Source organism: Orbicella faveolata, unplaced genomic scaffold (genome assembly GCF_042242905.1).
Source record: "Orbicella faveolata isolate gen_17 unplaced genomic scaffold, um_ofav_v1 contig_1, whole genome shotgun sequence".
Classification (NCBI taxonomy): Eukaryota; Metazoa; Cnidaria; class Anthozoa; order Scleractinia; family Merulinidae; genus Orbicella; species Orbicella faveolata.
The window spans coordinates 11,389,309-11,412,952 of record NW_028301536.1 but is presented as its reverse complement, the minus strand read 5'-3'; the positions used below and the strand labels follow the sequence as shown (position 1 = coordinate 11,412,952).

The 23,644-nt window shown below is 39.3% G+C and overlaps 1 protein-coding gene and 1 pseudogene across 2 annotated transcripts; both read right to left on the bottom strand.

Moving 5' to 3' along the window:
* Window positions 1-28: 28 nt before the first annotated feature.
* Window positions 29-23,551, bottom strand: LOC110064765 (lipopolysaccharide-binding protein-like). 2 transcript variants are annotated; one of them, XM_020771865.2, is made up of 16 exons: window positions 23,330-23,551; window positions 20,459-20,558; window positions 19,934-20,062; window positions 17,246-17,322; window positions 15,270-15,369; window positions 15,069-15,132; window positions 13,758-13,821; window positions 13,141-13,232; window positions 11,802-11,981; window positions 4,595-4,654; window positions 4,195-4,362; window positions 2,906-2,973; window positions 2,267-2,309; window positions 2,115-2,187; window positions 1,023-1,099; window positions 29-620 (listed from the first exon to the last, which is right to left on the bottom strand). In XM_020771865.2, the coding sequence occupies exons 1-16, from the start codon at window positions 23,469-23,471 to the stop codon at window positions 564-566; spliced, it is 1,494 nt and encodes a 497-aa protein (XP_020627524.1). In that variant the 5' UTR covers window positions 23,472-23,551; the 3' UTR covers window positions 29-563. The 2 variants fall into 2 exon arrangements, with proteins under 2 accessions (XP_020627524.1, XP_020627525.1); XM_020771866.2 differs by having other exon boundaries at window positions 13,758-13,812.
* On the bottom strand, window positions 4,834-7,204 carry LOC149118084 (uncharacterized; annotated as a pseudogene).
* Window positions 23,552-23,644: the final 93 nt, after the last annotated feature.

The following is a 23,644-nucleotide window of genomic DNA, read 5'->3' as shown; positions in this document are numbered from 1 at the left end:
ATTATTTACATATATTCCCATGTCTGTGTTCAGTTGCGTGACAAGCTTTATTTTATTTCAAAAATACACTGACTTGAAAAGAAAAATGTTACCAAAAAGATTAAGTCTATTGCTGAATTTCTAACATCAACATCAACCATTGCTACTGATTTTGTTGGAAAATTGGACACCAACAACCATTGATTTGATATATATATATTAGAGCAGTTTAAAGACGTAAGTCTTCTAGCTACCCTATAGAACAAAGGTATATTAACTGATTAATTTTAAGAAAGGAACATTCCATTACTCTCATTACCCAAGAGGTGGCTGTGAGCTGAAAGAGAAATTACACAGTGAAAGGCTCTGGCTAAGATCGAGAAAACGGTAAACGTACTACTTGAAGAGCTTTGACGATGGATAGTTTAGACGATGGACTAGGCTGCAGTCGCCGTGGAAAGTTTGAAAAATTAAAAGCAACATTCGCTTTAGGTTGTTAGAGGTAACACAAAAATAAAAGAAGTTAACGACATATTTTAAGAAATCAGTCTTAATTTAATTCCACGTCATTTCTTGTTTTCATCTCACTCGTCGCCAGCTTTTGGCAGGTACTTGAGGTTCGTCTCAATATGGGTGTAACCCTGTAAAATAAAATTAAAACAAATGTTGTAAAGGAGTAGTGCTATTTGACCATTCAGTATGCAAGGGTTTCTATGAAATTCATGCACAAACCGACCAAAAGAAAATAAACACAGGCTGAAAAAATACTACTGCCGGACAGCTTTGAGCGACGGAGATAGACTGAATGCCTGTTAGCGAGAAATGAAACGGCAGACACATTATGAAACGCGTCTGCTCAGTTCCTCTGCATTTATTTATTCCCAACTACTCGTAACCTTTATATATCATATTCCACTTGGGCAGGACCAGATCATATCATGAACCAAATTATCAAACACCTGCCAGGTGCATATATGCTTAACAATAACAGTAGCAATAATTCATACAATGATTTAAACAGCAAACAATGGACTGAAGGTTACCTGTCCGGTGCGTATGGCAATGTCCTCCCACAATATCCTCCGAAACATTGGTAAGGGAAATCCTCTCTCTCCAATCACTTCAAGGAGAAAGTTAAAATAAGTTTACACACACTTGGACAAGAGAGGAGCTGGCTTTAGTTTCATAAGTTAGAAGTGAATAAGTTGTTTTGAAATAAAAGTGAAAATTCCAAAGAGAAAACTACCAGGCAGACGACGTTCTATGGAACATCCAGGACATGCGCGGTATTGATAAATGCTGCGATAATTAAGTAGTCCTCCCAGAAAAGAATTTTTACAAGACGATGACGATATTCACCCTAGAGCTTTTTGAACAGGATTATCAACGAATTGTCCATATTTGAGCGATGTCATAACTCTTCTAGGTTCCTTCCACATCTGGAAAAGTTACAGATACAGACCCTAATAACCAGAAGGCAGGTAACAATGGCAGAAAATTACAAGCGTGCGCGTTGTTTTTCATGGGCTTATGATATGTAAGAGTCCCTACTTTTTAGCAAACTTTTAGGCGCTTTCCTTTCAACCAACACTTCCGGAACTTTTGAGACGGAGGCAAATAGAACTTAAATTTCCTTGGAAAGTTTCCGGAATATCGGAAAATCGTTAAATTTTCGAAAAGTTAAATTTCCTGTAAGAAATATTGAAAAATTTGGATATAGATCGCGAGGTTGTGCTCTTTTCCGGAAATTGTGGAAAATGCCGTTCCATTCGTCACTGAAAATTTCCGAAAAGGCAAAACACACTCACACTCCATAGAGCAGAGTTCAGGACTCTTATGCACAAGATAACAATTATGTTAGTTTAAAGTTTGTACACTTTATAACCACAGCCGTTTAAAAGCTTTGCAACTGCCGGAAGTGTTGGTATAACCCTTTTATTGGAACATATAGCTGAAACAACATAGCCTACAAAAAAAAAAAGTGTTATTAGGGCAAAACACGAACGTGATACATGGGCGCGAAGCGGGAGGGACAGCGCGGAGCGCGAGAAAGAGGTTATTACTGGTCCCGCGCCCTGCTCCGATTAACCGCCTGTCTTGCAGTCTTAATACAAAACACCAGGTGTTTTACATACCATTTAACTTCTTCACAAAATCTCCAGATTCTACGACGCCATTGAGAAACCACTGAAGTAATCCAATATTAAACTGTTGAAAACATGGAGTTCATAAGTACAAATATTAATTGAATATTTCACTCGCAAAATTGGCCGAATACAAGACATACCTTGATATCTCCAATGGCAGAACGTACAAGATGTACTTTCGTCCTAGAATGAGAAAACAACAGTAATAATCATTCTTTTTTGTTTCATTTTGTTATAAATTATGTTATCAATTTCAATCAGAAGTCTTTTTAAGCCAACTCGTGATATCCATGAATAGAGAATATGGCCAAGTCATTTGGTGACCAAACTGATTTATTTCCAGCAGTAAAGTACAACAAGTCATTTTGTAAGCAAATTGAGTGATTTCCAGCAGAAAAACGCTGCAGTCTGAAACTGAAGCAGGCCGTTCGAACCTTTGAGTCAGGGGAGTCTTCAATCAATCAGTGGTTGACTGAGAGCAGATTGGAGAACTGCTAAGAATCGGGGAATAAAATTTTTCAGATGCGGTAATCTGAAGGTCGCAGGTTCGAATCGTAGTGTGCGAACTTTTTCTTCTTCCGAGGTACTGACTGATTACGATTATATAGGCATTGGAAAATGAGTTATGTAAGGAAATGAGAAGAAAACATTTTTGAGTATGAAACCCTAGCACATTATTTTGGGAAAAGAAATGTTTTCACTCTGGATATGAAACTGAACTTAATACTGTGTGCTCGGTATTATCAAGTTACGAGTATTTTTTAGTTGGCGTATCTTACGTGAATGTCTTTGTATGGAATGTCAGGTTGCCACTATTCACACCCAGTGATCCAGCAAGATCAGCTTTCTGTAGAAACAGAGGTGAACTATAAAATAACTCTACCTTTCGTCGAAAGGGAAACTCAACACATGATGAAGCAAAATACCGGGGGATATTTAACAATTATTCCACGAGCGCGCGTAGGATATGACATGATTGATAGCAAATAAGGTGCGTAGCACCGAGTTGGCTCTAATTACCTCCATAAGACAAGTGCGCGGCCAATTTTGCAGTTGCAAAAATTTTGCAATTTTGCGGCCCTTTGCAGCTGGGGTCATGTGACCAAATTTTTCCTAGAAAATTATTATATTATGGGCTATAACTTAAAGAATGCCAGAAATGGCTAGAGCGCATCGCAAATACCAAAATGGCCAAGTTTGAGTCACGTGGAATTAAAGAGTAAGTTTATATGACAGTTTGAATTTTCGGAAAATTTAGAGGATTTGTATGTAAAACGTTGCTGGAGAGCAAGGTCTTACTCTCCAGCAATTTTTTCCATACAAATCTTCTTATTCTTTTAAAAATTCAGACCGTCATGAAATCTCCTTCTTTAATGATGGGGGCCTCAAACTTGGCTATTCTGATATTTTCGACATGCTTTTTCCATTTCTGGCATTCGTTAAGTTATAGCCCATAATTTTATGAAAAATAGGTCACATAATGGCTAAGCTGCAAAGGGCCTATTGTTTCATTAAAAACGCTCCCAAAATATAGAAAACTAGAAAAAAAAAAAAAAATAGAAACGCCCCAAAAAATCACACGTACGCTTACCATATTTGTAGAGCATGGTATAATTGCTAATATACTATGATGGCTAAGCCAATGGAAACTCTCGAATAGCGAAGCGCGCGAGTGACGTCATAACCCAGACAAACTCAGACAAACAAAACGGAATGGTGGAAGATTTGACACTTTTTCAAGCGCGTAAGCAAGTGTTCCTAAAACAAGTTTTAAAACAAAAATTTGGCGTTAATTTTCCTCCTATTTCTCTCAGAACACGCTTATGTTGTCTGACTCTCGCGGGGTTCCAATAATTTGCATTCTATTTTTAGACTTCGCGCGCTTCGTTATTGCTTACTTGTTGCTGTTGACTATTATGTTGACGAAATTTAAATACAACATACCATTTAGTAATTAGCAAAATCTATAATCAAGGTTCTGAAGACGTCTCTTGCTTAAAAAATCAACCAGGAATCTTTGAATTCTAAGTTTTGTAACCAGCAGTTTCCGATGTATAGCAAAGCTTACCAAACCCACTGTCAGAGCGTAAACGGGAGCTCCATTCCTAGTGGTGACGTAAACCTCCACATTACCAGTGACTGTCACGTTGGTTCCGCTGTGACGTGAAGTGAAAACGGGTGCCTTGGTAGTGTAGACTTTCACAAAGACAGGGCGGTCTGGATACTTCTGGTACAGCTTAAAAACAAAAAAGGGGGAAAAAAGAATTCAATATCACTACTACCTAAACGTTACAGACTGGCCACTAGCGTGACTTCCTGGAAATGCACAGAAAATTTCAAACTGGGTTTTTTTCGAACTGATGTAAAAACACTAGTAAATGGTCACTATAAAAGCTTTCTTTCGATCTTTTAAAACAAGCAATATCGGCGAGATCTACTGTAAAATACTCTTTGCCTTTAATACAAACCTTGTAGAGAAATGTCTGGAATGATTGAGTGTTCAATTGGAACTTTGAAGATCGAGGAATCTGCAAGTGGAAAAAGTTAATTCAAAGGAAGGAGGAAAGTCATTTATAACAATATCACGTTTTCATAACACGTTTTTGTGTTTCGATTCTGTACTTACAGTCGTGTTAGCCAACCAAGTTAGTTATTTGAAGGACGATTGCAAAAAACAATTATTAACGAGACAATTCTGATGGGACAGTTATTCCGGAAGCATGTTGTTAGTATTTTATTGTCATTTAATAGTATACTTCTATCTGTTCTACACGGCTTCTTGATCATACATACATACACGTGCATTATGTTATTACGTTGGCTGACTAGGCCACTAGCAATAAAATATGCTGATTTGCCGAGAAGTAAATGCCTGACTGACTGACTGACTGACTGACTCACTGACTGACTCACTGAATGACTGACTGACTGACTGACTCACTGACTGACTGACTGGCTGGCTGACTGACTGACTCACTGACTGACTCACTTACTGGCTGACTGTGACTGTGTTTTTGCTTTTAGCTTGCATACGAGCTTGCCATTCTATAATTAATCAGTTGATTGACCGATGAATGGTCGAATTAATTAATTACTTAAGTAATTAATTAATTAACGTTTTCGATTAACAATTAAGACTAAAAAGCAGCGATATTAAAGAATGACGTTTCGACGGCTCCATGCCATCATTCTCAAATTCAAATAAAATACAATATGTGAGTTCATTATATAGTGAATGTACCTGTGAAGGTCTCAGTGCATATGATTAAGAGATAAAAATAATCGATGAATAAAAATACCAAGCGTGGTGCGCTTGAACTATCAAATAAAAAGTTTTGCTTTAATGGAGTCAGATTGAGTGTTAAGTGTTGGTTTTTTGTTTTTGATGAGGAGCATTTCATAAATTAAACAATCCAGCCTCCGACGGCGTTTCTTGAGGATTGTAAATTGGTCACGAAGATCTTTGTTCCTCAGATTGTGTACGTCCCGCAGGTGTTTACCAATGACAGAATGCTTATGCTCATTAATTCGCTGAAATAGGTGTCGGCATGTATAGCCCACATAATGTGCGTCGCACAGATCACATTTGTATTCATAAACAACGCATTGTTCGTTAACAAGAGGTGATTTGGGTTCCGTCAATTTGATCTCATCAGCAATTTTCTTGCTCGTAAACGCTGGGCGCAAGTCGCTGTTAATTTTCTTCGCAAAATCGGAGAGCTGTCTTCGTACTAAGTCGGCTGATCGCTGATCTTTAAAGGGAAGAATAATCCGAACGGGCTTATTAACTTGAATATCAAATGCTTGTTCTCGGTCTTGCGACTCAATAAATCTGGTGATTGTACAGTTTATGAGTCTCTCAGGGTACTTAAGCTTGAGAAAGATCTCTTTCAGGTTATCACATTCAGCAGCGAAAAAATCAGATGAAGACAAGAGTCTATGTGCACGATTTAGCACAGTCTTGAGAAGAGATCGTTTATACCTGTTGTCCACATGGCTTTGGTAATGGAGAAGAAGGTCTCTATCTGTTATTTTCCTGTAGACGCATGTTCAAACTTGGCTACCCATCTTCACGAGTTCCATTCCGATGAAAGGCAGTTTGTTATTGATTGCTACTTCCATCGTAACGTTGATTGAAGGGTGTGCTTTGTTCAGCGTCGCAAGAAAAGCTGTAGCAGTTGGAATGTCTTGCACCGCGGCTAACGTATCATCCACGTACCTTCTGTAGAAATCGCGTAGTTTATTCTCCCTTTCAATGTGACATACAACATGAACATCAGCCGAGATGATCTCGTTACCCTTCTAAGAGTGGCTATTAAACACTTAAAAACTTTTCCTTTCAAGCTTCTCCTCGATGGAACACACGAGTGTATTTGCCATGAGCGGTTCCAGTGGTGATCCCATCGCCACGCCATGTATTTGTTCGTAGAGGCCTCCAATAAACTGGAAAAGTTGGTGACTGGAAGGTGAGGGGAAAACTTTACACGTTAATAACAAGAAAAGTAATCAAAACACAATGAAACAAGCTGTTTACTGAGTGTATAAGTTAGGTGGGAAAGGCTGAGCAAAAAACACACACCAAATGCCTTATTTATGTGACTCTGTCTTGTTTCCATGGCAACCTTGCTTAGTCAGGCATGATTACCCTAAGTTTGAGTTTTCTAATCTAATTCTCTGTTTTTTATTGACGTTTTCGAGTTTCTTGGGACAAACATAGTTTTTTGCACCTTTTCATTCCTTTAGTACCCTTTCTCTTCTCTTTTAAGTTTGTTATAATTGGCAAAAACGATATTTTGACTTCATGGAATAGTCATGAATTCGGACTAGTGGATTCAATACGACGGATGTTTTGGAATTTATGACATTCTGACGTCACGTGCCTTCATAGCTGACTATTCACTATTATTAGAATTTTAAGCCGTGAGATTTTTCTCCTTCCCCCTGCCAGAAGATAACAAATACCTTGTGTGACTAGTGTTACTGAAATTTACGACTTAATTGCGACACACCCAGAGGTGCTTTCCTTCAGGCTTCGATCTTTGCTCCTCTTTGGAATCGATTCTAAACACGAATACCATCGTTACGATAGAGACTGTAAGTAAGTAAGCCTCGTATGACACGCGAAGCGTCTCCTCTGTCATTTAATATTGGGCATGTGAAACTATTTAATTCATCTCCAAGCCCTTTCAACTCTTCAAGTGAAACAACATCCAATATGGCGTCGAAAATGTTAGCAATTGAATTGTGTGTGGGTACACAATTTAAGTTAGAGATATTTTGTTCAAATGTGTATGCAGATGATGATGGAACAACGATCCTTGAACCAGTGGAACGAATTAAAGACATTAAAGCGTGTAAAAAAAACTCTTTGAACGTGCAAAATAACTTTATATCTGATGAACATGCATGCAGTCACTCTACCCTTGGATACTTATGGGATGCAATAGGTATTACAACGCCGAACTCCTCAAATATGCTATCTGAAACGCTAGCGGTAACCTTTTTCGGTTCTTCAATTTCTGCTTTCTCCTTGATGGAAAAAATGGTGTTGACATGGCGCACTTTGGTCACGCAAACAGGTGAATTTTCCGCAGTGACGTGGGCAAATCACAATCTTCTTTAATTCATACTTTAACTTCCATTCAGGGAGGTTGTCAACTCTGTGAGACGCTGCCAGTTTATTACCACCAGTGCCCACTTTAATTTGATCAGTGGGTGGGTAACATCTCGATTTAACGTCGCTAATGGGAGAGTCACAGCAGGCTCTGATGTCTTGTTATCTCATGCCCCGCAAATGTCATCTTTTTTCCAAAAGAGACACCGTATACTCATGTTTTTAGTTTTGCAGGGGACTAAATTGTAATAGCCAGACGTTTCCTCCCCTGCCTTTCGAGCACACTCAAATGAAACAAATTCACTTACAGTACAGTACAGTACACCGATTTAGTCTGGATCTGTGCCGACTAAAAACGCAACAAATGGAAAATCCAAATAGAGAAAGGGAAAGTGTGCCAATGAGTAATTTTCTGGCAATTTGGTCAGACATTCAGGAACTTGGCGGGGAAAACAGACCGTCTTGGACGTCCTCAATTTATAATACCAAGGCCGTTTGCACTGGGGGACTGGGTATGAATAAATATTCTGTAACATATTCATTCGTTCTTCAGGTTCTCATGCAAGTTATACAGCTAATCATTCCCTGTAGTGTCAAGGAGACGAATCTAGACGAGAAAAAAATGAATTCCAAGTCAATCATAGCTAACACACTACAGATAAGTTGGCGTGTCGTGACCTCGCCACGTACGGTATGAATCAACCTGCATTTTCATTACTCGCAACAATGCACTCACGACCAATTTATCGCTGGCGCTAAGGTTTTTAATGTTGCTTCACTTTTAAGGGATTATAAGAAAGGGGTATGCCTGTAAACCTGAAGCAAGGTAAGTGTTTATAGTAAGGGAATTTATCCAGACACTTTACATATAGACTGAGAATAGTGAGACTGCATTTTGTATTAGACAATTAGCTCTAATTATATTTGAAATTTCCCGTTGTGATTGCATTTAGAGTGACTGATAAGTTGTTTTTCTTCAGAAAAGAAGTCCCACACAGGTGGGTTATACTGGTTATGGTACGAAATGGGACCACAAAGCTTGGCGGCTTATACCTGATTTAATTAGCGCTTCATTACTCGGGGCCACAGACTTGTTTCGTTAAACGAGTTGAATGTTAAAGATAAACTTAATATTGCAGTTTGGACCAAAAAAATTTGCAAAGGTGTATTGTGATTAACCGGGAAGAGATGGATTGTTAGGTATATGTATATATATATTTTTTCCACAGCGACTCGGACATTATCCGTAATTTTCAAGACTTCTTCCACAAAATGTATAACCGTTGCTGGACCAAAATCTGATCGGTCCGAAAAAAAAAAAATCACATGAAAAATTCCGATTAACGGTAACTCTCTTTGGTTACAATTAACTTCAGAGTCTCTAATTCATGACTTAGAAGAAAAAAAGGTATTAATCGAAATACGGCTGGCTGATTTTTACAGACACGCTTTGTTGAAACTTTAACCGGAAGTGGCCTGGTTAGTCGTCTTCTCGTAAGTTTTTTCTTAGTAAAAAGGCCTCAACCTTAGTATTTTTTCTTGATATTACTAATCTAAGGGCTAAACTTTGCAGAAAAACTAAGACTTCAGGATATAAATTATGGGCATGGAAAATATGCGATCTGAAAAAGAGGCCATTTGCGGTTGCTTCCCATATCCTTCAAATAGGACCAAGTTGTGATAACAGCCACAGGCTAATGAAAAATCCCCGTGAGCTAATGTTTTTACCCACAGAAGCCTAAGACTAGGGCATTGCAAACATGGTTTTGTTTTTGTCTGAAATTAATTGTACGTTGCTAAAAGAGAGATTGAAAAGAGGCCAGAATTACACTGAAAATCAGCCTCTAGGGACCCCTGAGGAGCTGATATCCAGAACTCGACTAACAGAACGTCGTTGACGCTGAAACTTTGGCATATTACATAAGTCCACATAACGACTTTGTGTACCAATTTTAAGCGAAATCGGCCAACCTTCATTTCCAAGTCTGCCCCGGTCTCTCAGGCAGAAGCTCTTAATCATATGCACTGAGACCTTCACACGTACATTCACTATATAATGAACTCACATAACGTATTTTATTTGATTTTGAGAATGATGGCATGGAGCCGTCGAAACGTCATTCTTTAAAGTGCACCTAACCCCCAAATTTTTTTTTCGCTAAAACGAATCTACTTGTTCTTTGAAATAGTTTTGCGAAAAAATTTTTGGATTCCGTTAAATCCTCGATTTTCTGTGCCCCGACGAAATCTCGAAAATGGCTCCAAAACACCGCCATTTTGTTTCACGACCGAGTTTGAGGAGAATGGGTCCAGCGGCTCTTGTGACGTCTACCCAGGAAGGTTGGATATCTTACGTCCTCTCATTTCCTTCAGGATCGTGCAATACACATTCGAAAAGTGCGCACAAACGCCTTCCAGAGGTGCTATCGGCTGTTGCAGCAATATTCCAGATTTAAAGAAAGATATACTGTACAATTTACTGACGATGATCGGCTAATGGTGCAATAAAGACGTACACGATGGTTGATTTTGTCGAACCGAAACAAGCGAACTGAATCTGTGAGAACCATTGAAGAACTCTCACTGGAATTTGTTCCGCAGACTTTCGAACGCTATTTTCATAAATTTTCAGCTTAAAGCTAACCAGCAATTTGTAGAAATACTACCGACAACCTATATCTTCCAATCCCGCAGTATTTATAACATAACCGGCAAAGTTGTGTGATCCGATCGTGATCAAGAAGCGTTTATACTGATATGTAAATAGATCGCAACTGTACGGCGCTAACCAACACTTATTTCTCTTTCGATTTAAATGAAAGTCGAAGATTAATCCTTTAGAACTACATGATAACAAAATTGTTAGACTCACAGAGTTTTTCGAAGGTTTGGAAATCAGCAGTGCGACAAAGATTCTGTGCAATAGCGTCGAAAATATGACCGCGTAACATCTGCGGACCGCTTAGGGAACACATCCTTTCGCTTATCCGAGGAATTTCACTGCAAACTTTGAGAACAATTTACATTGGTTATTTGGAGTTACGACTTAAAACGTGTGACAATGCGAAATCGGTAATTGTATGAAATGTTTCCTTCCGCCTTGCTTTCCGCAGCTTCAAAAATACAGGTCCAAACAATACGATTTTCAATCGATCGAAGCCAATGTTTTGGAGGTCATCAAGTCTTGAAAACTGCAACACGTACGTCGCTGTTATAAACATGAAGCATTCAACTGAAAGTAAAACACAAACTGGATTTAACAGAACAATCACACCTTGACAAAATACATTCTCGCTAAGGACAAATGTAAACGGGCTATAAACACGCGTGGGAATCTTATGTTTAGTTCACGAAATTACCATCCAAAGTAGTCCTTGAGTTTTCTTTCCTGCTTTTCGTTTGCCTGCTCCTCCACTTCGTATCTAGCTTTCCATTCCTAATATACAAGCAGATCGTTCGCAAAGAAGTCTTCCCCTTCGTCGCTTGAAATATTGTAAATTGCTCTCAAAGCTCTAATAAGCAGTGAGTTCACAGTAGTCGAACGTGCTCGATCGAAGTTTATTTCGGAGTCTTCCGAATCGAAACTTAACTCTGACTCTCGTGACGAAAAAGAAATGATTCTGAGACAAAACTTGGACGTTTTAGTCCCAAAATACATCGGAACGATTAGTTTTGTGTTCCATTTTCTCGAGCAAATACAGAGAGTTGACTGAGGCGCTATTGTGTTTGGTTCCTGGGTAGACGCCATCAGGTACCGCCGCCCCAGACTCCCTAAAACACTTCAAGCGCGACTTTAAAAGGGTGTAGAAAATCGAGGATTCAACCAAATTCAAAAATTTCTTCACCCAAATGCTTCAAATAAAGCCTAGATTCGTTTTAGCGGAAAAAAAAATTTGGGGTTAGGTGCACTTTAATATCGCTGCTTTTTATTCTTAATTAATTAATTAGTTGATTAATTAATTCCGTCAATGTATTTGCTGACGTCAGCAATCATTAAACTGCATTAAACTGCATAGTCCTTTTTTCGTTCATGAGCTGGTATAAAATATTGTTTGTCTTACGTCTTCGGGTCTGATGGTTCTTCGTAGTTTCCCTTCTTCGTGATAAACAAGGCTGGCTGTGTTGAGGACGTAATCACTGAGCAATATGTAAACCATCTTGTTAGTCTCAGCAAAGAAAGGGAGTGTTTGAGGAGACGACAAACCTGTAGGATGAGGGTTTTTACGAGACCTAAATTCACCCTGAAAATGAACGAAAAAAGTAACATTTGCTAAAACATTGAATCTTAAGATTGCTCACAGAGGTCTCCAGAATTTTTCATCTTTTGTTCTTGCTTTTCCGTCACGTTTCTTCGGTTAGATCTTGACATGTTGAATACAATTCGGTAATAAAAAAATGGGGTCTCCTTGCTCGCTCTGAAGTTAAAAGCTCTTAAAGCTAAAAGGTCATTCCGTAACAATGGTAACGTATACTGTCAAGAAAATGATAATATCTTGTTCATGTGGTACCATCATTGTAGCATTAACTAAAAAATAATGGCAGTATGGATTCATTCAAGTAGACGTGTCGAAAAAATACTGGAAACTATTGCGAGCCACCACATGTCTTCACTGAGGCGTAATAATGAAAAGCCAGTTTTCCATTCCATGAGAAACGAAACGATAGGGTAAACATTTTGTAAAGGGAGCGTGCTTACGGCGTCTGACATTTGCAGACCGCAGACTGCAGACTGCTGACTGCCGACTGCTTACTGCAGACTGCAGACTGTATGATTACTAGCCGTTTAGCCTACAGAAGCATCTTTTTCACACGACGAAAAAGGAAATGAACATAATAATGGAAGACGCGCGTTCACTTAGATATAGATGCCCGGTACATTATTACTGTCTGTGGTGTATCAGCATTCGCCGTGGATAGTAATCTTGAGAGTTACAATATCAACACATACCCATATCGTTCAATACGTGGCCAAAGAGTCATAATTTCAATACGACAAGGATTTGTGTCCGATGAAGCTCTATTGTCTTCAAGATTTGCGGCCAACGGTCCTCAGTCAACATCTTGTAATCTACGGTCTGAAGTCCACTCTGTAATTTGTAGTCTGCAGTCTGCGGTGTGCAGTCTGCAGTCTGCAGTCTGTAGTCTGCAAATGTCAGACACCAGGGTGCTTAAAACGGTAGGGTTCATTTCAAAATTCACACGTAAGTTGTGCTTTCCTGACTCGAGAAATGAAGAAAAATGCCTTTCGTTAGACCACTGAGTCAAAACTATCAAAAGTCTGAGCTGGTCAGTGCAGATGTTCTGATATGAAGTATCTTGTGAGGATGGATCGGATGTTTGTTTTTTATCTGTTTACTCTGGTACAAGCGTATGAGTTATCCTGGAGAAATCACTGCCTACCTTGAGAGGTACATCCATGTATTTCGAGGTAAACGTGGGATTCGCGACAAGAGAATAATCAATCTGGGCCACTTTACTGACATTACCAAGAACTACCGAACGAAAAACGAAGAAAGGTCAGCTATGGAATCTACATCTGAAGTGCCATGCGGTCATTATGGTATTTTGCGACTCTAACCCTACTTTCTTACCGAATAGGGAAAGAAGTGCCCAACGATTACGTCTGTTTACTTTGGCGAACACAAAAGGCAAATGTTGATAGAGCAGTTTTCAACTGAATATAGTAAAACCCAAACCAAAGCCATCACATGACCACTCCCAAGGGACACAGGCAATCCAGTGAAATAATCAAAGCTCGAAGAAAACACGTATAGCTGATGCAAAGAACGAGAAAACGTGTGCGAGCAAATCACGATTGGTTTGGTTTTACTCACGTCTGGTTAAGAAAGTAGCGCGAATTTTTTAAACCAAACACCAAGCGTAGAAATGCAAAGCCAACGCAAACGCGAATAACTTCCTCTTCCGACGCTCAACAGTAAACCTCTCTACGTTCGTTACATCCTCGGTGACCCAGGGAAGAGGATGTGAATATTCTGACAATGGGATTTGTCACTTACCGGGAAAAGTTGTCAGGTAGTCTGCCCCATCTCCGTTTACTGCTTCCATGGCTTTCTTGCAGATCTCATGAAAATAAATATTCAGCATGTAAACGAATCAGAGAATAAACGAAGTCATTAAGCAGTGAATCAACGCTGTATTTGTGTCGTATTTTCTTAAATTATCCTTCAAAGCATTTATTTGAGTAAAATCATCTAGCGTGCAAATATATACAGCCGCTTCTCACTGCTCTCAGCTGGGAGCGGTGACAGGCGTCTCTACAGTATTTGCTGGCTAACCATTATTTTTTCTAAGCAGATGCCTTGTCAGAAATTAAAGGGAAGTTAATGTAGACATGAAATAGAAAGCATAATAATTTTTTTTTGACTAGAACAGGTTTGCCTCTGTAAAAAGATGACAGTTAACTTAGTATTTGGCTCTCGATTACAGAGATACAACGTTATGTCAGAGTTCCTATTGTTTTGGTCTGACTGAACTAAGAATAGCAGTTAATGTGCTTTTTAGAATCCCTTCTGTTTCTATCCATTTCAGTCAGAAGAATTTCAGCGTACGGGGGGAGGAGGAAACGGAGGGGAGGGGGAATTCGCGTTTCCTTTTTATGTCATGCTTTGTGCTTACAGGACTTATCTACTTTTTTCTGGGGTTCTTTTTATCCAGGCGAATCTTTATCACGCCGTGTCATTGTTGAGCTAAACTGACGTTTACAAATTCTAATTACTGATTGGCCAACTCCAAAAATACCCACTGGTTCCTGGGAAGATATAAAAGCCTTTTTGATATTTGTTTTTATGGCGTATGCCACTGTCTGAAGAATCTTAATGAGCTTCTGTGAACCTCTGTCTTTCATACACTGACTTTTAAAAGAAAGCCGGTCGACTGCCATTCCATGGAGTACACGTTGCCACAGACGATACTTAACGACATCCTATGATAGAGTTTACCTTGGCAAGAGCCAGATGAAAGCGGAATGTATCATTGATATCAAATTCTAGTACAACATTAAAAAAAGTTCAGGATTTGTGCCATCTGCCAGTAATTGAAAAAACAAAACAAAAACAAAAACAAAACAAAAAACAAACAAAAAAAACATCAAGCTTTACGTGCTGTACCATAATCACACAGAGTGCGACTTTGTGCGACTGACCTGTCAAAATGCTCAAACATGAGTAACCTTAAAGAGAGCTCAGTTCACAACCTTGCCCTTGCTTGCTCACTAAACGAACCAAAAGCCTCGCGAGTTTTCCTCTGTTCACTAACCAATCAAGTTGTTTCGTTCCAGTTCGTTTGTTATTTTGTTAACGCTATCTTACCGTTTCTTTGAGATCATCCTTGACTTTGTCCTCTATTACGCCACTGAAGGCATTATACAGCATACTAAACAAAAACAGAGAATTCCGAACGAATGAGAAAGTGGAACATCAGCCAGTCGATGAAACATAAGGGTAAGCATGCCGTGTGTCAAAACCGGCTCGATCGTCAAGTGGAACAGTAAAGGCATTAATAATAGTTACCTCATTCGACTACCACTGAAATGCACGCCAACCGAATCCACTTCTGAAGAACAGTCCTGTTCAGTAGTGGAGATGGTGGGACGGCCAGCTGAATCCGCGCCTGAGTAGAATTAATGAGTTTAAGGTGGTTTAGTTTGACTCTGCATGCAGCCCAAAAAAATGTCATCACGTGTAGAATATTGTGAGGGACACAAACAACAGCTTTAAACAACACTACATCACAGTTGTCCAGCTATATGACAAAGAACACATCGAAAATGCACACAGCGTGCAGTAAAGACAAGTAACGGATGGTCTTGGTTTTGCTCGCGACTAGTTACAAAAAAATAACTTGTTTGCTCTGTGTAGTCCGAACTTTTTGAACAAATTTTAGAGACAAAAAATGCAATACGAAGAGAAGCACATGAACACTTTCGATAATTGTTTAAAAGTTTGCTTTTGGCCTTCAACTTGACGTTTTTGACATAAAGTGATCACTACTGTTAGTGTGCCGCATGCAGGACGCTTATCTCATAACTGACCTAGCGGCCTCCAATCTCTCAGCATCATGGTGATCGATCAGTGTGTGGAGGGTCAAGGCTTACGAGTAAACACCAAATGTTAAAAACATTTGTGGTGAACATTTTACTTCGGGAATTGACCTGCGACAGTTTCCACGACCCGCGACACTTTTTCGTGACCCGCCATTTGCCTGCGACACGCAGCCAACTGTGATCCACCACACGCGAGGATTAAACACTCTCGTGTGTGCAAAGTCATCGGTTTGACTTCCGGACAGTTTGTTGTCCCGCGCCCCTCCGTACCCTCCTTGTATGGGTCAAGTGATCGCGATGCCATGTGCTTTTCGCAGTTTATGTGTTGCGAAGAAAGAAAGTTTGTTCTGTTTGTCGGTCATTTTTTTCCTCTCGATGTTTAACATGGGGTCTGAAGATGCCCAGCAGATAAGCATTCAAGATTTCTGAATGCTTATTTTCTTCTCTAATTTGGTGCTTCTTTAGTTTGAATTGAAAGCTTTGTATATAGTTTGTAATTTCAGCTGTACCGGTGATTGGACAGTCGAAGTAACAGATTAAAACACCTTCAGTGCCCATTTTTTGTTTTGTGGTTTTATATGACACCCGTAATTTACTGATCGAGAAGAACAAGACATATAATGTTCAACGACTTAAGGTGGCTCCCTATAGTTTTACGATCGCGCGTGCGCTGAGGAAGTAATCTGCGCGCGCTCAAAGGTAAACGTCAGTGTTTTCCGATATTTTATTACGTCAACATGAGCACAAAAGCAAAACTGACTGTGAATTTTCTCGCGTTTCCTTCGGTGAAATTCCGTAAAATTTGGCAGATTGGTAGTAAATATTTTACTTCAGTCGGAGCTCGTTTTTCAAGGAAATCTATAAGGCCAGATCTTTTGTAGCTGTAAGAGACATAAATTTGTAAATATCGAAAAAACTGCCTTTACAAACCCTACTTTTTTCGTGTTTAAAATTCGTATCCCACTGGAAGCGATGTGATGTAAAAATTTTGGAAGATTTCACCGAAGGAAATTCATGAAAATGACAAATAAAGCCATAAAAAACATTAAAAAACGCATTTGTTTGGGCATTTATAATTTAGGACTAAATCCCAAAATTTTAACAGAGATGATAGCAAAACGCCATTTAATCTTTGCTTATTACATGTAATAAGTTTGAGAGGACTAGGTGTGAAAGCGAATGCAAAAACAGCATTCAAAACATAACACTTGCGCGCGCAACGCCATAAATGATTACCTTATGGAGCCACCTTAACATAATTTCTACTGAACGGTAGCTCGATCTGTTACGGTCGTCCGAGTTGGCTAGACTGACGCCATTTATGCTCAAGCCTGCAATGGCAATATCGTCATTGTACCACAAAGTAAAGTTATAATAATTATTGTAGGTAGGTATGTATGGGTGTATAAACAGGAAGTTAAGAATTGTTAGTGTAAGGCTTACCAATTCGTGTCTTCAGCTTGAATCCGATTCCGTGTGCTTTTAACGTAACGTCAACAGTGTCGCTGATATCAAAAAACCTGTAACAAACAGAACAGTTTAATTCTGCATACTAGTTAAGAATCAAAATACACCTTCAAAGGGCAACAGAACCCTATATGACTACCACGAAAGACATCAGTCTAAATCATCTTACTGAGGCTGAGTATTAAGACGTACGTATTTTATCAACAAACACTTGTACTGGTTCAGCCTGAGAGTAAAACATAAAATTGTCACAGATAACTGTCCCGGACTTTGAAGGTGCTCACGGAATTAACTACCTTAGCAAATCGAAAAGCTGATGTTTTAGCACTACCGCCTTTGCCAGGACATGATCATAAAGGGATAGAGCCACCTGTCAAATTTTATCACATTCGAAAAATAACTCTTACCATTGTATTACTAATTGCGTTCACGTAGTGTAACGCAATCATAATCCATTTTTCAGTTCGGACTGAATTGTTTGCTGATTTGGCTCCCCCACAGCAGGGGCAAATAACATCATGAGCGCATGCACGCAGTCAGGTATTCGCATAGCTTCGAACTGCTGCAAAGGTGTATTTCGACCGGCTCGCCTTCGACAACAAGAAACTAAAGCCTGTGTCATTAGGAAAGAATGTTTTGTAGCTCGGCGACGGAAAATCGCCATGAGTTGTGGTAAGAAATTAAATCTTCCGTGTAGCTCGGCAAATGACCATGATGACCCTCAAATCTGTGGTCAGAAAAGAAATTTTTTGATTTGTAGTTCAGCAAATCCGTTGTGGCCACAATTGGCTGTCAGAAAACAAACTTTCCGTGTTATGTGACTCGTCAAAAAGCCTTGTTTTGTGATCAGAATGGTTAATTCACCTTTTTCATTTGTGAAAACAAGATGTAAATTTGAGCAATGTAAACAAATACAAACAAAATTTAAAAACATTTGGCGACGGGCTGTCTTGCAGGGTCGCTGGTCAAAACTTTATTTTCTCAAGAAATATTTGTTGCAAGTGTTGGCAATCTGAAATTAAATTCTAACGCTCGCCAACAGGCCAACAGTCACCAAAATATGCCTTTCCTGGAAAATACTTTGTCCAGTACAAGTTACAGTAATACTTAATTAATTAAAAACACTTTTACCGCAGGCTATAATCTATTCGTCGCTAGTTCAACCTCACGTGCAGATCGTTATCTGTCATTTGAGCAAACTTAGTTTTCTATCGAGCCATTCGAACACCACCAAAGTAGACCAAACATGCTAAGTACGCTCGTGAACGCACTGCTCTAATCTTTGATTACTACTAGTAATAAACTATCTGCTCTTCTTGGTCTTCTACAAGCGAATCTGCTGTCGCGGCGTAATAATCGACTTAAGTATAATTTCAGAGCTGAACACAGAGTTTCCAGCAATCTGATTGGTTGGGCGATTCCTTATACAACATTTTTCGAGGCCTGGCTACTAAGCTCGCTTGGCAAGTAAACATGGCGGACAGTTGCTGTATGAATTTTTCATTTATTCGGAAGACATGACTCCAAGTAGGATGGAGAATGTTCAAAATGACTGCTGTCGCCCTTGGACCAAAAATCATTTCAAGAACTTGTAAACGCAGATCAGATCGATTGACCGAAATTTATTTTTACTCAAACTAAGGCTGCTCATTTTCAGACCGTCGGCGATGATGACAACTGCGAATGAAGTCAACGACGATAACACAAAGGCACCAAATGGATCTATTTTTTCGTAGTGTTTCACCTGCTTGTTTTACTGCCGAAATCGATGAGTAAATTGATTTACAATCGATGTACATGCTAGCTTATTAATAAACCTACGGCTGCATACGTGTATGTAAGCGAACACTTGCGTCTGTGTTTTTATGTTTTAGTCCGTGAATCTGTAGAGCTTGATATTCACCTCTGAAAATGATACTAAAACAATTGTTCGCCTCAGGCTCAGTGAACATTGGTGAATATTTACCTTAACTTCGTCTCCGCGAATATTCACTAATGTTCACTGAGCCTGAGGCGAATAATTGTTAAATATACAGAGTACTTATGGTTGCTTGCAGACACCTCTCTAACCAAATTTCCCATGTTCTCTGTAACTCAATTCCCTATAAAGCGAACACTTCTCTTAACCGGACAGCGGTTTTTGGCAAACCTCGCATGAAAACTACCGGTCGTCAGGGACACTAGATGGGTATTCTATGTACAATCAATGAATTATGGACCGGATATTTTTCCAAATTGACCAGCGACGAAAATCTGGTTGCGAAAGTGATACAAATCTACCAGGCGTCGCCAAGGCATCAGTCAAGCTTTCCCAACCAAGGAAATCAAATATAACAGATTTGCTCTCGGCTTAACTCTTCACTTTGCACTGTGATTCAAAGGTTGCAGTTTTGCAGATCAGCTTCTAAGATCGCAATAGGAGAAGAGTTACGTAACGACCCTAATAACGGCTGCGCAGGAGACTGAAAATGTGCAGCTGGAACTGAAATTGTCTTAATTTAGATCTCGCTTTAGTTCTAACGTCATGGGTTTCCATGGGGCTAAGTTATATCAGCTCAGTTCCATAACGCGGACAGCTTGAGTTAGTCCCGAGGATGTTCGCGTTACTGAAAAGCTTTACTGAGAATGTTTTCTCAATCTGTTTTGAATGCCTATAACACATACCAAAGTTTCTTGTTATAATGTACTTCTCCAATGTAGTCAAGGTAAACTCCTTGGGCTTGGAGAATGAGACCTTCCCCAGGTACAGTTGAAAGAGATAATGAATCGATCTCAGCACGTTCATTCTTAATGCTGAAAAAAAGATGTTTTAAGCACTGAGTCAGCGTCAGATCTAGTAGTAAAGATCAAGATGCTATAACAAAAAGTTTAGTAACTTAACTCGGTTTAAAACGTAAATCTTGATTTCTACTTTCCATAATTGCTGCACAATTTACCAGCCCCAAAAAGAAGGTATTTAAGAGCTAGGTGTGGAGGCATGGCAAATGTTTCACAATCGCATGCGGTATTGTAACTCTCTTAAAACGGAATCATTCAACATTATGCCGGGCAATATCTTCACATTTTCATTGACCGTATTTGTTTCCTCGCATTATGTATCAGCTGACCCCATAGGCTTTCACAATGTTGCATATCCCACAAATATCGCTCGAGAAGAAAATATTCAGCAAGGAATGAATAATCACTTACTTATATGCCTTGTATGTGAGCTTTCCACTTGAACCGCTTATGTCTTTTATCCCATCATTCCTGAGTTTTCCGAGCAATGTCTCTTTTCCAACATTAGCAACTAAAACCAAATTTGCAGATAATAATCAACATGCCATCGAGGTTTCGTATCATGAGCTGATGGTCGGAGGGTGAAGCCCCCAGAATAAAAGTTCCAGCCGATAGAGACCGAGAGCGAGAGAACACAACCCAGGGAGGAGGTCTGTATAGGAAAATCACTGCATCACTGCGTTCGGTCTGTACATACGACCGAGGTCAAAATTCTCCCATACAGACCGGCTAAGCTCGGTTAATGAGATGTTTATTATATGGCAAACAAAAACAGTTTAACTTATTATTCTAGCAATATAAAAATGTTTGGGGTTAGGTACACTTTCAATGTAACTGATTTGTACTAGCTGACACTGATTTTGCTTGCGAACGGCGATGAGCTGAACTTAGTTCTGCCAAAGTTTGCTCGTCCTCTTTACTTTTTTCCTCACAAGGCTTTTTGGCACTTCCATACAGTAAATATTGTAAGAAGAAAATAGTCAATATTTTTGAATTTTAGTTTGCAACTTTTTCACCGCAAAACAATGTCTCAAAACCCGAGCGCGTGCTCAGAGGGAATGTTGGTGTCTGAGTTGCCAAGAAACCATTTCAGACCAGACATGTCATACTACTGAAATACTATTAAGAATTCTCTCAAAGGGAATTTGGGAGAGTTAAACAAGTTTACGTTAATTGTTGAAGAAAATCATCTAAGTATTTAGTGTCTAAATGTCGACATGTTGTCTGCGTACATCCTTCAACCCTCTTCTCAAAAATAAATAAATAAATAAATAAATAAAAAACTAAAGACGGGGAAGAAGGATGGCGTGCGTTTCCCGATTATTTTTGGAGGGGACGGGAGCGGACAATTATACTTAAGCGAAGTGTTTCGACCACTTGAAAAGAAAATACGACAAAAAATTCAATCAATCCCAAATATTTTAAATAATCCCAAGACGAAAACGTCTGACGATAGGTCAGAGAGTGAATGGCAATTTTGTTATAAAACATTGTCATTACGACACTGCCCTGCGTCACAGACAGTCTACACATATCGAGGATTTTGTGACACGTCCGGATGCACCTCCTGCCTATAAAGCTTAAGGGAGTACTCCCCCACTCCCCAAGACCGCATGGCGTAAGCTAGTTGACACATGCGATATGATTTACAAAGAGGCTGGCATCGCATCTGTTTCTCGTTCTCCTAAACAACCGACGAAGGGGAGCTTTAAGTCCTTGAGTTATGTTGTAACTCCTTAAACAATCTACTATTATTTTAGAGGATTTCCAGCGCTGTGTTTCCGGTGATTACCTTTGGTGTATGACCAAACGAATTTTCTTTCAGCGCCCACAGTTGTTTATATGCAGCAGTTAAAGACCAGTTCTTATCGCTCTTTAAAAGATTTTTTTTCTTGCTTCTCTTCAAAACTATGATACTTGTAGGACCAAAAGGATTAAAAAATTTTCTTCCAGGTTCAATCTTTCATCAAGCTGCATTGACTTAATCGGCTTACATATTTAAGGATACCAGGTGAGGTCGACAGCTGCGACAGAAAAGTCATGAAAAGTATTTTTTTCATTTATAGTGCCGTGTAAACGTATTGATTTCACATGATTATCATCTCATTTTTTTTGCCGGAACATCAGTAGATTGTGAGATGTGAAGTGTATGAAGACCTTAATGAAGGAACTGGCTGCAAGCCTTCTTCTAAACTTGTCCCGCATACATGTCCAATCACACCTGGATGAGTTCCATGCAGCTAGACAGAGCTAGAGCATTGTAACACAATTAAAGATTATCCATAATTAACCAATTTTCATATTCATTTTAAGCGTTTTATGCTAATTAAGAAAAGAATAAAAGAGTACAAGGTTAAAAGTGCCGAAGCTGGTTACGAGACTGAACAATGTTATGTGGTGAGAGTGAAATATATATGCATACGTAACCGAAGTTACATTCGTTTCCGCAGTCGCCCTATGTTTTATTAATTAGCGTTATGCGAAAAAACTCTCAATCCCGGCTTTCTTGCCTTTTGCGCAGAACTATCCAGAACATAATTTGTAACATTAATAAGAGTGTACAAATTTAATGACCTTTTAATCCTCACTGTTTTCGATACCTGAACATTACATCCCCCAAATCAATGTAAGTTTACTTGACATTTTTGTGTTTTCCAAAACGAGGAAACGATGGCTCCGGGAGCGCATGGAAGAAAAACGAAGAAAGTAAAGGAAATTTTTCTTTGGTCACAAACGGGCAACAGAACTGAATGCAGGCAGTGACAGAACAAAGTAAATACAATGGGGGGGTTATTAAAGCAACACTTTTACTGGCCTGTACGACAGAACCACTGGACTTCTGTTATTTTTCCCCCGTGGATGTTATCTGTCGATACGGTCGATCCCTATAAGAAATCTATACTACCGTGTTGTTTTTCCCACGTTTTATACTTGCATGCCGCACGGCATATTAAACAAGGTCTCTTCCGGTGTTTTCTCACGGGCTCAGCTCGAGATAAGGTCGTTTTATTACCCATAAGTATCTTAAAATAATGATGTGATCATGCGTTCTCTGTAACAGAAAAACTTGACACGGTACATGCCCCTCATTATCATGTTGTGAAGAGTAAACCAATATTAAACGGAAACACCCACGATTCTTTTCCTCGATTTGGTCAGTGTTTCCTGGGACATTTCAGCGTATTAAAGAAAGCTTAAGATAAAAACGAAGTGAGCAAAATTTCAAAGGATGTGAATGTACGGTGCGTAAGACCTTCTAAGCAGTTTGTGGAAAACACTTACCGTATTGCAGTCCGTTGTTAGTCACTCGCAAACGAATTCCAGGATTGGTTTTGCCTTGCACGACTTGCATCGGGTAACGACGATAACAATCAGACACAAAGATTAAGGCGAACAAGAACAGTAAAATGGCCGTGGACTTCATCTGTATTCCCTCTTACTTGTTGCAGTTCCAACGAGATCTTCACGCCAACTCACCTTTCTAGGTTTTGACTCCAGTTGATGAATTACTAAGTAGTTATTAATTTTTCACGTGTCCAATCAAATTTGTTTACCTTTGACACTTTCGATACCATAATATAATTGTCTTCGATCCTT